The following is a 12,734-nucleotide window of genomic DNA, read 5'->3' as shown; positions in this document are numbered from 1 at the left end:
ACCAATGACAGCGTGTTTGTATGTTCCGTCATTAGTAGCGTTTTTTGGGTTATTAGCAGTATTTTTATTGATTTATATTTTCTAAGCTCAAGAAATGTCAATTTTGTAGCCATAGGCTACAAAGAGAGAAAAGCTCTTTTTGCAGTTACAGATATCGCATCGAAAGTTTGACGTAGGCTATTAGGTGTAACATAAAGCCTGCGTGATTGTTTATGATGCCTTTAAAAAAAATCCTCTATGCAGTATTCGAAATAAAGTGCATTATGAACGATTTTAGCTTCATAATTTAGAATACTCTATGTAAGACAAACAGCATGTCGTACATTTGCAAAACACTTTCGAAAGCAGCAAATCTTGTATTTGTTCAAAAACAAATGTACAAGTGCAGGGTTATTATTGACGTTACAATGTGACTTAATTTTTTTTCTCCCATCTGGAGGGGAGTCTTCTATTTGATAAGGTTGGCTTTTTGAACCTTGAAGTCAAATCCGGAGGTCTCTCCTCAAGAAATTCCTGTAAAAATTTATCAAGCACTATGTTATTTTTGTTCACATAACACAATCAAAAAGTCAAAAACACCCTCCACAGATTAAAGATAGTTTGCTGTGATCTTCATCAAACGAGTAGTGTTAAAATAAAACAACAACAGGCTACATTGCATAGACAGCTTTTTTGTCTGTCCCGCAGTCGTTAGTTGCAATGGTAACTTTGCATTTACTTTGACGGTTTTAGTCTGATTTTTGCTAAATTTTCATATAAGTTTTATGCAGTTTTACAATGCAATATAGAAATTATAACTGCACAAAGAATCGAATTAAAAGATTGATAGTTTGCTTTAAGCTTATTTGATCCTTACCTTCGCAAAAGCATCCGAAGACATACTTTTTGATCGAATCATACCACTTGGCTCAGATTCAGATTCACTTTCGCTCGTTGTTGGAGGCATCATTATGGGCTGAGTTTCCGATCTTTTGTATCTCCTTGGTTTGGAGGGCCCTTTCTTAAAAACTCTCTCAAGATTGGCCGCTTTCTTCATCATGTCGCTGCTCATTCGTCCTTTAACATTTGATGAATTTTTTTCCTCATTTTTTGTGACGTCTCCTCGTATTGTAGACGATGAAAGATTGACTTGCAAATCTTTTGCTTCTGGCCGTTTGACAACCATACTCACACTACTGACACGTGTCAAGGGAGTATCCTCTTTTTCTTCAAGAAAATCTTTTAAATTTTCCCCTGGTTTCAAACCGGAGCTTTGAAATTGTTTGGTTTGTGAGCGACTTTCCAGATCAGTTGCCCATGACAGCCGTTTACTGCTACCGTTTCCATTACGTTTTGGCATTGGTAAGGATTGTCTACCTGGTTCAGTACGTATAAACTTGTTTGTAATTGAGCCAGGAATTTCTTTGAATGCGGACGAGTTTGGTTTTATTATTTCAGATTTGCTTGGGCTTGATGAAAATGATGTCCGAACAAATTGATAGTTTGGTTTGGGCATTTTGTACTTGACTTCATCTCTTTTTGTCGATAGCTCAAAGTCATCATCCCCAAACGATCTAGAAGTGGTTGAAACTTGATCTAACGCATCCTCAGAAAAATTGAGATCCATTAGACTTTTGTGAAATCTAAGTTTGGGATATATTTCAGAATGTGTTAATTTTGTTTGCAAAGCATTGTTGGATGATGTTGAATTACAATTAGTGGAAGAAGAAACTGTTCTTTCTTTGGTTTCAGTCATTTTTCTGTTATATTCTAGCTCATCTTCGCCGCTGTACCCATCATCATCATGAACAGTTTTGTCACAAACCTTTTCCATTTTTCTCATACTTTCTTTAGGTTTCGCAGGGGTCTTCTGTTTCTCTTTATCATCATCGAGTGTTTTTATTTCATTCTCAAGCAATCTCTTCTCAAATTGTTTGACAATAGATGGCTTCTTAGAGTTGAATTGACTGGCACGAAACTTTGACAGAAGATTTTTCATTTCAAGAGGAGAGTCGGTTTTGCTCCTGGCGTATCGCTTCGTTCTGTTCTTGGCATCAAGCTCTTTTTCGTTATTGTCTTTTCGGCCACGCCGTTTCCTGAATCGTTCTCGTCCTTTCGGACCCTCGCTTTCTTCGGATGTTGAGACTTCCATGAGACTTTTCCTTTCTTCGCTTCTTTTTAACGACGAAGAACGAGACTTGTTTTTGGATTTGTCGGATTTTTTTGCAATGTCTTTCACAAGAGGATTTTTTGTGTCATCTTTTTGTTGTGCATCGAAAAACGGCAAACGTTTTTTAATCCAAGTTTTTCCTCTTGTTCCTAAGCTTTCCCTAGACTGAATGTTATGTGGAGTTTTTTCTGCAATGATTGATTTTGTTTCTCGCGAGAAAGTGTCCTGTAACAACGCAGGCGAAGAGTTCAATGTTTGATCGCTTGGTACGTAGCGATCCAGATTACCAGCAACATCACTTGGACGCTGCTTAATTAGTTTAGTTTCTGAAATAGGCCGATTTTTGGATGCTGCAAGTCTTTGATGGTTTGGATCGCTAATTATACGAAGAACGTTTCCTTTCACGTCTTTTTCGATCGTTACATTTGGCTTTGGACGAGTTGGTGGCGCGATCACTTCATCTGGAGGTAATATGACTTCACCATGTTTATGAAGAGTGTTCTCTATGAAATCTTTGTCAGAAACTGTTGATGTTCGCTCTTGATTTTGTACCAAATCGTCAGACTTGATTTCTTCAGAATCTGGATGTTTAACGAAATCTTGACTTGCTGAAGCGCTTTGAGACGAAACTTTTATTGCAGGTTTTTCCTTTCTTTTGTTTTGAGATGACCTCATTGATAGGTCAATAGAAAGATTATCGCGTTCCATTCCTGGTGATGACGACAATTTTTCTGAGCTTTTGTTGTACCCTTGATCTGATTTGAAATAAGATTGATGTACATTCAACTTTTTTTCTTCTGACTTTGTTCGAAATAACGATTTTGAAGTGTTTTCATTTTGTTTGGCGTTAGATTTTCCTTGAGCCCCAAATAAAAGAGTTTGATGAAGACCTGGTAATTTCTTTGGAGAAACGCTAGCTATAGTAGTTGCAGTGTCACGTTTATCTGTTTTAGAATACCGCTTTTCGGATTTTGAAAACGGAGACCCATCCTTTGCACTGCCACTTGAAGAACCTGCAGGGTTTACGTGGTATTCTGAAACAACAGGCAATGGTCTGGAATATGGAGAGTCAGCACTACTTTCAGTGAACCCAGGAAGGCTACAGCTAGCAGGTGAAATAGACGCGGCGGAACTGCTCATCTCAGGGGTACCAGTTGTTGTTCGAGAATGAGCGAGAGATCCATTTCGAGAACGAGATAAGTTCGACATTTCTTTTGGTGGATTGGTACTTGCAGTAATTCCTGTTAGCACACTTTCACAAATTTCTTTTTGCTTTACACATGAGTAGTTGGCACACGGCGATGTGGACACATCAGATTTGTTGTCAAGTGATAAAAGTGAGCATTTTTCTTTAATATCCTCACTCGTGTTGACGGATGATGTGTTACGGCTGAAAGAAGGGCCAAGTGACCTTGACCTAATTCTTTCAGATGTATTTTCTAAAACACCGCCTGAAGAAAGTTGTAACTCTCGGCCTTGTAGATGTTGACCCGTCTCTGTTGAAGTCTTTGACAGGTCGATAGAAATTTTTTCGATTTGATTCAAAGCCTAAAATTAAGAAGGTAGTTGTAAGTCACATAAATTACAATATTTTAATTTGCAAGAACTGAATGATGCTCACAGTAAATGTAGCGGTTTGCTATTGTATAATACTTTAACGAACATCAAAGTGAAAAAAAAACAGATTAGTAAACGTTCAATATGTATCAAAGAAGTAATGTAGGAATTTTCGTGTCATGTGGCAAGTTTTATTCAGTTGAAGTAGTTTTTATTGCATAACTTTTACATTAAACTGAATGTTTATTTACACATTAGCAACGTATAACTTTAAACAAGACACAACAATATTACTGAAAATGGACAGTTGTCGAACGTATCATACCTCCAAGATAAAGCGATATCAAAGTCTGAAATATATTTTCTTCAAAGTTTCTGCATTTAAGTTGAGACAAGCCTAATCAGGCCAGAGATAACTACAACTTACCTCATCTACTGTACGCTGAAATTGATTATAAACAGTTGGCTCCTCTGAGACATTCTCATCAGCTTGACAGCTTGCCGAAACAATCTGTAAATGCCATTAGCATGTCAACGTTCTACTGGTATCCATTTAAGGCTCTTGTTACTTTATTGTAATGTTTTTTCTCACGAATAACGATAGAGGTTGTTTACTTTCTGGTCATGAGGAAAAATATAATCATGCAAATGCACTCAGCATAGGTTGGAAAAAGCTGCAAAGAACGAAGCAGAAATGTACCAGTTCAATGTCTGGTTGATGTTTTCACCATTGCTTGGAGGCCTGCATTTGATTTCTTCAGGTCATTACAAAAGCTTTAAAATTTGCTCCAATGGTAGGCCTATACTTTCTGAAGTAAAGTAGTAAAGGTTAGGCTACTCAAGAAGATATCGGCGAACGGGACATTCTAAGAAAAATTGAAAAATAATAAGCTGGAAGTCGCTCAAACCCCTTGCATGTTGTAGATTGTTAGATTGACAAAAATAAATTATACTGTTATTTTAGGGCAAGTTTGTATTGAGCTAAAAATCCAAACAAAATTGGCTTGAAAATTCAAAAAAATTGGCTTTATCAACCTGACGAAAATTTGACTAAATGAAACATTGTTTTTTGCATTTTATGTCTAAAACAATTCTGCTTTACCAAAAAACGTAAATCAGCGCAAAAACATTGAAATCCTCAACAGAATATATTAGGCACGACTGAAGGCTATACAAGCAGGCAACTAACTCCACACCGTGCAGTCCACAATGAAAATCACGTTCACCACGAACAAGAGTTATAATGGACATAATGTTCAGTTCAGTACTTCAGTAGGCCATAGCCCTAGGAAGGGCTGAATAAGGAATTTCTCCCTATAGCAGTGTAATGTTCATAATCATGAATAAAATCTAGGGCTATAGTTGAAAGGGCGCCACTTTGCAATCGACGGCACGCCTTGTGGTGCCTTGCCAAAGACACAGCCACATGCTCTTGAGCCGTTGAGCGGTGTTGAACCGGCGCTCAATCAACTTTCTCGTCTTTCGAAGTTCATTATTCTGGAAATATCGTTATTGTTTTGCAGTGTTTTTGATGTTACGAAGCTAAACGAAGCACAGATTGAGATTGATGAACAAACAGTTGCTAAAGCAGTAGCCTATCAATTTTTCTCACTCAGCATATAGAAAAGAACCATTGGACTGAAGTGTCAATTCCATACAATTGACCATATTGACCTAAAATTGAAAAATTGACCAAACGATAAAAAATTAATTTTTTATTGACCTATCAAATCAAGATTCTGAAACCTACCCCTTGTGTCAAGAACTCATTGTTACAGCAAAACCATACTACAGTACAATAAGTTACTAAAAAATTTGACTTTACTTGTCCTATCATAAAACGCAAAAGTTACAATATTCTCGCACGTAAAGCTAACTCTCGAACGCTTTAGTTCTCAAGCTTAACTTGAAATTATTAATATCAGCAGGACATGCAGCAAATAAAATTGCTTTTCTAACATAGCTACACAGCTTATCCACATCAAACAAGGTTAATCAACATCTTACGTTTTATTTTCGTATCTTAAGTCCAGCTGAAGTAATTCCAACTAGTCAGAAGTGACAACACAAAACACTACAACTTTTCGATCATCAACCAAATCTAACCAAGAATAGCATATAGCTAATGACCACTTTATGTTTGTAGAAACTAGAAAGCATAGCCTCCATGAAATACTAAAATAACCCATTTTAAAACCTGGCTGCTTGCTCTTTGAAAGCTTTGTAGTTACCTTAGACGTAGGCTACGGATTACATGCAACAAAACTGAAACTGTACGTATAATGCATGACGATACAAAAAGCGGAGAATATTTCATCTAACCGACTAGGCTACCAAAGAAGTTCAAGCTTCTAGTTGAAACGATGCAACAGCTGCGACAGTTTGTGTACGTCATAGACTCAGAGGAAAAAGAATATTTTGATTTGGTGGATTATTCATTCTAATCCATTACAAAGTTTTTCTTTTCTTGCTTATAGTGCTTATTATTTAAAGTCATACATAACATCTCTAGTGGGTTGTTGATACTATAGCACTTTCATTACGTATGGGTAAAATCTTACTGTTGGTAAAAGTTACACAAATGTGTGAAGTTTAAAAGTTCTCACCGTGGGTGATGGAATCATCATATCTTCTTTCGAACTAGGTTCATTTGTACGAGATGACGTATCAGCAAATGGTGAAGACACGTGGCTTCCATGCAAAGGGAACGCGTTATCTTTGCTTGCTGCTTGTTGTAGCTGTTGTAAATAAACTTTATTGTTGTTCATGTTATATGTAAAATTAGAAGACTAGCCTACCTTGTGTCATATTCAGTTTTCTTACCCTAAAGTTACAACAAAAATGGCCTGATTAGCACAGACCTGAATAAAAATGTCAGAAGCACATTAAGCCAAAACACATGATGAAGCCAAAACTGAGCGACTCCCGCATGCGTGATGTTTTATGCTTGTCTACCACTAAGCTCGCACCAAAATTGACCTGAGCTTTGAAATCAATAAGTAAGTTTCATCCTTCACATCAACACAGATGCGTTTTACAAAGTTTCTAGATGTTTCAATTTATAATCTAAAATCAGATAACTTATTAACTTTCTACCCTAACTTATCTTATCAGGTGATACGTTTTTTATTGTTGGCCCGAGGGCACTTTTGCATTATCAAATTTGGCCGCCTGGGAAACAGTTTGGGCACCCTTACATTAGATTATTACCTGACGAGGGCCGAAAGTTTTTCCGAAAACGTTCAAATTTATTACGTTATATTATTTTTGGGTGGACAGCTTTTTTACATGCGCGGGCCAAAGGAAGCAGCGATAGTGCGGAGGCGGGACGCAACGATGCTCATTCAATAACATAAGAGTAGGCGAAGCTAACTTCAAGTATTTGAACTCGTATTTGTTCAGTATGAAGCCTATTCAGTAGGTTGCCCACACCTGTGTTAGTTTATTGTATTGTTTTTTTGAATAAGGTTATTCAATTCAATTTAGTTTTGTCTGTGGTTTGTCAATGATAAAGAATGAATATCATAAGAAATGTAGATATATGCTACTAAAAAACGTTACATATGGTTTATCAATCGTTCGTTTTGAAGGGAGTACTAAATAAACGTAATCACTGTTTCTGTTTTTTTTTTGTACTTTTTTTTTAGTTTTATTTCAGTTTTTTCAGATTCGTTTTTTTTTCTTTTCGGTTTTTAGTTTTTGAAATCGCCGATCATCTCAAATGACTTTATTTAATGAGAATGTGATCTTCGCTTCCCACGTGAGTTCAAAAGTTTCATCATTGATATACAGTAAATTATGAGCTTGCATTCGATAAATACTTCACATGGCTGCCACTAATATTAATGTAATTTTCTATAAATTACCTATAACTTAATTAAAAAGACATTACTTTTTCAATTCTTTCCAACATGACTTCTCTGGTTTTTTCCCAGTTTCGCTTTTCGCCTTCATGTTCAAGTATCAGTTTTTGTTTTTCAGCTTCAAAACCTCTACGAAGTTCTTGGGCATTCTTCTGGTTGTTAGAATTGGACCTCCGAATTGCTGTTAACTCACGCTCTTTTGCGTGTAATTGTGTCTTTACTAAATTTAATTCTTGCAGTAGTCGCTTGTCACAAGAAAAATCTGTTGGGTGTTGAGATTCAAGCTATAAAAATACAAAATACAGTATATGTCATTCTGCCTACAGATTTATTCTATGTTGTCATACCGTCTAACTTTACCATCTACATTCTACATGCATGAAATATCACAAAATGAATATTGACAGAAATATCATTTTCAATCTCCCAGCATAGTTTTCTTCTTTAGCTCAGCTTGAAACATCAAAGAGACTAAACGTTTGACCTACTTTTTCAATAATCTTGAGAAGGCTATTTTTTTCCAACTCCCAATCACCTCTGCCATTTAAAAACTCTTTTTCAGCTTCCATTCTTTTTTGTTCTTCCGCTTGAAGCTCTGTTTTTAAATCTTTTAAAATGCGCTTCAGTTCCACAAGAATACGTTTGCTTTCGTTCGCCTTAATATATAGGAAGAAGAATGTTAGTTTTGAACAGCTTGAGTTTCAAAAAATTATAAACAGAAGAATGCACGCAAATAGGTTTTTAAGGGTCAAACGATACTCAAGCTTTCTTCATCTTTTCAATATTTGTAGTTGTAGCAAATGTAATCAGAATGAGTGTTAACAACCAAAGCAAATTTCATCGGATATTGGAATGTGTTAGCTGGGTTCAGCTTACACCGTTATTAAGGGTGTAGCTTACTGTGGCATTCACATTTTGAAAAAAACTTTTTTAGGGTTGATAAAAGATAGCCTACCTACCAATCATCGTTTGAGCCTTTGAGACTGAGTCCGAGTTTTTATACTTTTACCATCCCAAGTGGACGATGTCTTCCAAACTACAGTACACAGGAGAAACGAATAGAGAGCAACTATTTTTGCTCGCATGATCGTCCAAGACAAGTAGACCTCAAACTCTATCGGGAGGTCGAAGAATGGCACAATCATTAATTCGTGGTATATGTTCCTCAACACAACACTCTCAAAACGACGAATATACCACTACAGGTTAGTGCTGGAAACGAGGAAAATCCCGATGCTATACGAAGACGATAAAGGCGTTTTGGCAGAGGCAGGTCGAGCTTACGTATGTGGCAAAGCTTACTCAGTGGCGGATCCAAGGAAGCGGACGACTGGGCTGTTGCTTTACCTCTAACATAGAAACGAAACTAATCACGGTGTATTTGCATGGTCGGATTAATGTAAACATACACATAATATTTATTTTGATGAAATCGCCCTCCTTAAGGCTACTTTTTGGATCCGCCCCTGGGTCTGCTGTAGCAATTCGCATGTGAAACAGTTTAGACAAGACCTAACATTTGCAATAACTTTGAGATTTGAGAATTCTTACTAAAACTGCTTGTTTAACTAATTCCTCTTTCTCGGCGTGCCATTCCTTTTTTCTTGTTAAATGTCTCTGCTTGAGTTGTTCAAACATCTGAGCAATTTCCTTTGCAGTGCGGCGTCTCGATCTATACGCAATAAGGTTATTTATCGAACTTTGCTTCGTTAAATAAATTTGTTGCTATTATTTTCGTCACCAATTATGCTAATGACTTCAGAATGCAGTTCTAAAAGTAACCCAACTACTTTAAATTTTAGGATTTTGTTTACGATATTTAAACTCTTATCAAAACTAAAGCTAAAAAGTAATTTCTTATGATTGCCATTAGAACGAGACAAGATTTAAAAAAATATATAACCTACCGCTGGACTAAATCAATGCTAATGTTACAAGCTACCTTCCTCTGTTTCCACCATCTTCTTTTTCCGCAGTTTCTGGAGTTAAAACCGGACTGTTATTTTCCACATTTTTCATTATCACAAGCGATAGAAGAAGCTTGCAATACAGCGTCAAGCAAGATGCAAAAGCGAATCAACGGTTTGATAATAAAAAGCTACACTTTATGTACATGTAAGCAGGCAAAAAAATGAGATACAATATATTTCACATCGTTTTTAGAGGCTGATGCGCAGTCGACTAGTCGAATCTAAACCTCACCTAATTACAAACAACGATTGTTCAATGTGACTAACCACCATAGGCTACGTCACGCTAACCACAAGGGACACTCGCAGCTGCAACAAAACTTATCTGACTTGTCATTTTGACGAAAGCCTGTTCTCGTGTCAAAACTGGTCGTTGTAAAGAAAGATGTCATGAACTTGAATCTGGAGAAGCAATCGCCAAACGAATTTACCGTTTGCTTTTGTTTATTGGAACAACCGAGTTCAAATCACGTGCTCTTGTTAGAGACTGGCATTGGAGCATTATTGACGTCATGAAATACTTTTGGAGACATCTTTAGGGAATACGTTTTCACGCCCATCCGTGCATTTAAATACAAGCGGAAAAAACAAATAGCTTGAATAGGTGTCAAAAGGTGCTTTGCAATTTCTTTTGTGACGATAACCCATATTCAGTTTGTTATTGCGGTTATGTTTACTGTTTAGACTTATAGAGTAACAAAGATGCCAATTAACATTTTACGTAAAAACAACAATTCAAAGTGCAGTGGTCATTGCTTGACTAAAACTTGCAAAGATTTATATAGTAGCGTATCAAATAGTATTTAGTAGACACAAAGGATGTCATAGTGAGTGAGATGTTAGGAATAATAATGGTATTCACAGTTTTGGCGTTTCCTTGTTTGGTTGAATTATTGACTTGATATATGATTGTTGAGCTGGACGTAAAGGCCAACGGAAAGTTACTGTCCTTCTATCTCTAACCAAAGTATCTTGAGACAACATTAGAGATCGCTCGCTTACCGCCATCACTTGGTATCACTGCGTAATAAAACTAACATCTCGCGATGCGCTGTTGACGCGGTTGGCAGGCACAAATCTGGAGAACGAGAGCTGACACATTGCAAATAGCAGCTCTACTCAAAGTTCCGGCCGAAAGATAAGGAGGGGGACTGTTAAACACGTCATGATGGCATCTTTCTCTTTTTGCAAATATGTTGCGGAAAAACAGACCACAAGCATTACCATTAACGATTGCATCATCTTCAACCAACTCAACGGAGTGGAACGTCTGTATGTTTTAAATGACGAAACAACAGTTCGGATCCAGCTAGTAACTTCAGGGGGAAAACAAATTGCATGGATATTTTGTATCAGTATAACAAGTCTTGATTTCTAATTTGCAAAACACCGAAACGTTTATAACAAATTCATAATAATAAAAATATAATAATACTGTATATCAGTCCTACCCAACCTTTTTCAGTTCGCGACCCACTTTTAATGCAAGTTTTATTGTGCGAACCACAATGAGATATGACATCTTTATTATGGCATCTTTACTACTGGCGTACGTACTCAAATAGTTAATGCGACACAACGCGGCCTTTGAAGCCAAGGACACAACACATCTAATTGTTACTTATTTGTTGCATAATTGTTACGGAATGATAATGCAATAATTTCACGATCTAATAGAAAACAGGGTGCACAATTCATGAAAATGGAAAGTAATCAAATGAAGTGAAGAGCAGCGATGGCGAGGGCGCAGTACTGTTCAAGACCAAACTGCGGCTTGTGAGATCCATAATAATGTTGGTATTTTTTAGAAAATTTTAACATTAATTAACATTTAGAAATGCTTCGCGACCCACCTGAAGTAGCTTTGCGACCCACCAATGGGTCGCGACTCACCGGTTGGGAAGCGCTGCAGTATATTATAAACAAAACATGTTAATAAATTATAAAACAGCATTTAAAGAGAAGAAATTAGAGACAAAGCAATCTTTCTGGCATGCCAAATGTAAATATTTGTTTATGCTGTTTATGCTTCCAAGGGCATTGGCAGCATAAACGTATGTAGTTGGAAAGCTTTAGTTACCTTCTGCTCTTTCAGTGGTTAAAACATCAAAATTAAGTTATGTTGAAAAGGAGCGATCTTCCTGGCGTCAGCACTACCTCACTACTCACTATAGAACAGCGAGCATTGTGTTTCGTTAACCATACCGGTGTAGCCTCCACACTGCCGAGAAACAAAATTAAGTTATATTAATTTTTATGCCATTTCACTGCATGACGTTTGTTTCATTTGCTATGCAAGTTAAGACGAGTAAAGCAAGTACTTTCTTCGGTTATTTTTGACTTTTTTAACGATGTCGTCAATTTTATTAAGTAACGCGTCATAGAATGGCAGGAAGAAGGGTCATGCGGAGAGATGCGTAAGATATTGGAGTTTGGAACGTACAGGAAATTAAGCGTTGCGTAAAAACTCGGACAAGTATACAAAAAATAAAATAACGATTTTAGCCATTATTTCAGTTTAACTATTATCGGTGATGTTAGGCGATAGTTCTTGTTCGTTAAGTAGGCTACTATTTTTGTAAACGCTTCCAACGAAACGCAGGAAATAAATCAATGGAATTTTGTATGACAAAACTATTGCAACATTACTGCACAATATAAATACATGTTACAAAACTACACGGCATTCGGCATCATTGATGATAGTATGCTTGATTTAAAACAATAAAATATTTTATTGAAATTTTAAGGCAATGGTATATTTTGAATCTACTGATGGCAAAAAAATTGAGAATCTGAGAACCAGAGAATCAGACGGTATTAATGATAATTTTGTGTCTATTTTAAGATCAGGAGAGTGCAAAAATCCTTTGTTTATAATGGAGCTATAGTGCTATGGGAGTTGCGCTGTATAACAGATTCTAAAAAAGTAAACAAGGTTAAACGCAGCAGGGTCAGGCTCCATGCGGCAAGGTCAGTGGAGCGAGACAAAGTATCGAAACCAGAACGATACAACTTGCCCTTGTGCTTCTGTACTCAAAAGTACAGAATATTGGCTTCATTACCACATTAGCCAAACGCATTGGATGAGGTAAATAAGCTGTTGAAAAGGAACAGTGATATGTTGCTCACTTGAGCTAAGTTAAAACCTCTTCAATCAACCATAGTTTTAAATTCTTTAGTGTTACATTGCTT

The 12,734-nt window shown here is 36.7% G+C and overlaps 1 protein-coding gene across 1 annotated transcript; it reads right to left on the bottom strand.

Annotated features, from left to right (window-relative positions):
• Positions 1 to 271: 271 nt before the first annotated feature.
• Positions 272 to 9,750, bottom strand: LOC145771661 (uncharacterized). The gene is made up of 8 exons (XM_082583390.1): positions 9,512 to 9,750; positions 9,121 to 9,241; positions 8,058 to 8,225; positions 7,599 to 7,853; positions 6,313 to 6,444; positions 4,134 to 4,217; positions 857 to 3,697; positions 272 to 513 (listed from the first exon to the last, which is right to left on the bottom strand). The coding sequence occupies exons 1-8, from the start codon at positions 9,586 to 9,588 to the stop codon at positions 415 to 417; spliced, it is 3,777 nt and encodes a 1,258-aa protein (XP_082439516.1). The 5' UTR covers positions 9,589 to 9,750; the 3' UTR covers positions 272 to 414.
• Positions 9,751 to 12,734: the final 2,984 nt, after the last annotated feature.

The sequence above is a fragment of the Aplidium turbinatum genome, chromosome 6, assembly GCF_918807975.1.
Source record: "Aplidium turbinatum chromosome 6, kaAplTurb1.1, whole genome shotgun sequence".
In the NCBI taxonomy this organism is placed as follows: Eukaryota; Metazoa; Chordata; class Ascidiacea; order Aplousobranchia; family Polyclinidae; genus Aplidium; species Aplidium turbinatum.
The sequence above is the reverse complement of the archived record's forward strand: the minus strand, read 5'-3'. Positions and strand labels throughout refer to the sequence as shown.

What these genes read in the sequence shown, in the direction of transcription:
- LOC145771661 (XM_082583390.1), bottom strand. Translation starts at nt 9,588, where the DNA reads ATGAAAAATGTGGAAAATAACAGTCCGGTTTTAACTCCAGAAACTGCG. An exon ending in TTCAGCGTACAGTAGATGAG is followed by an intron (nt 3,698 to 4,133) that starts GTAAGTTGTAGT and finishes TCTTAATTTTAG; the next exon opens with GCTTTGAATCAAATCGAAAA. An exon ending in CTTCGGATGCTTTTGCGAAG is followed by an intron (nt 514 to 856) that starts GTAAGGATCAAA and finishes AAATTTTTACAG; the next exon opens with GAATTTCTTGAGGAGAGACC.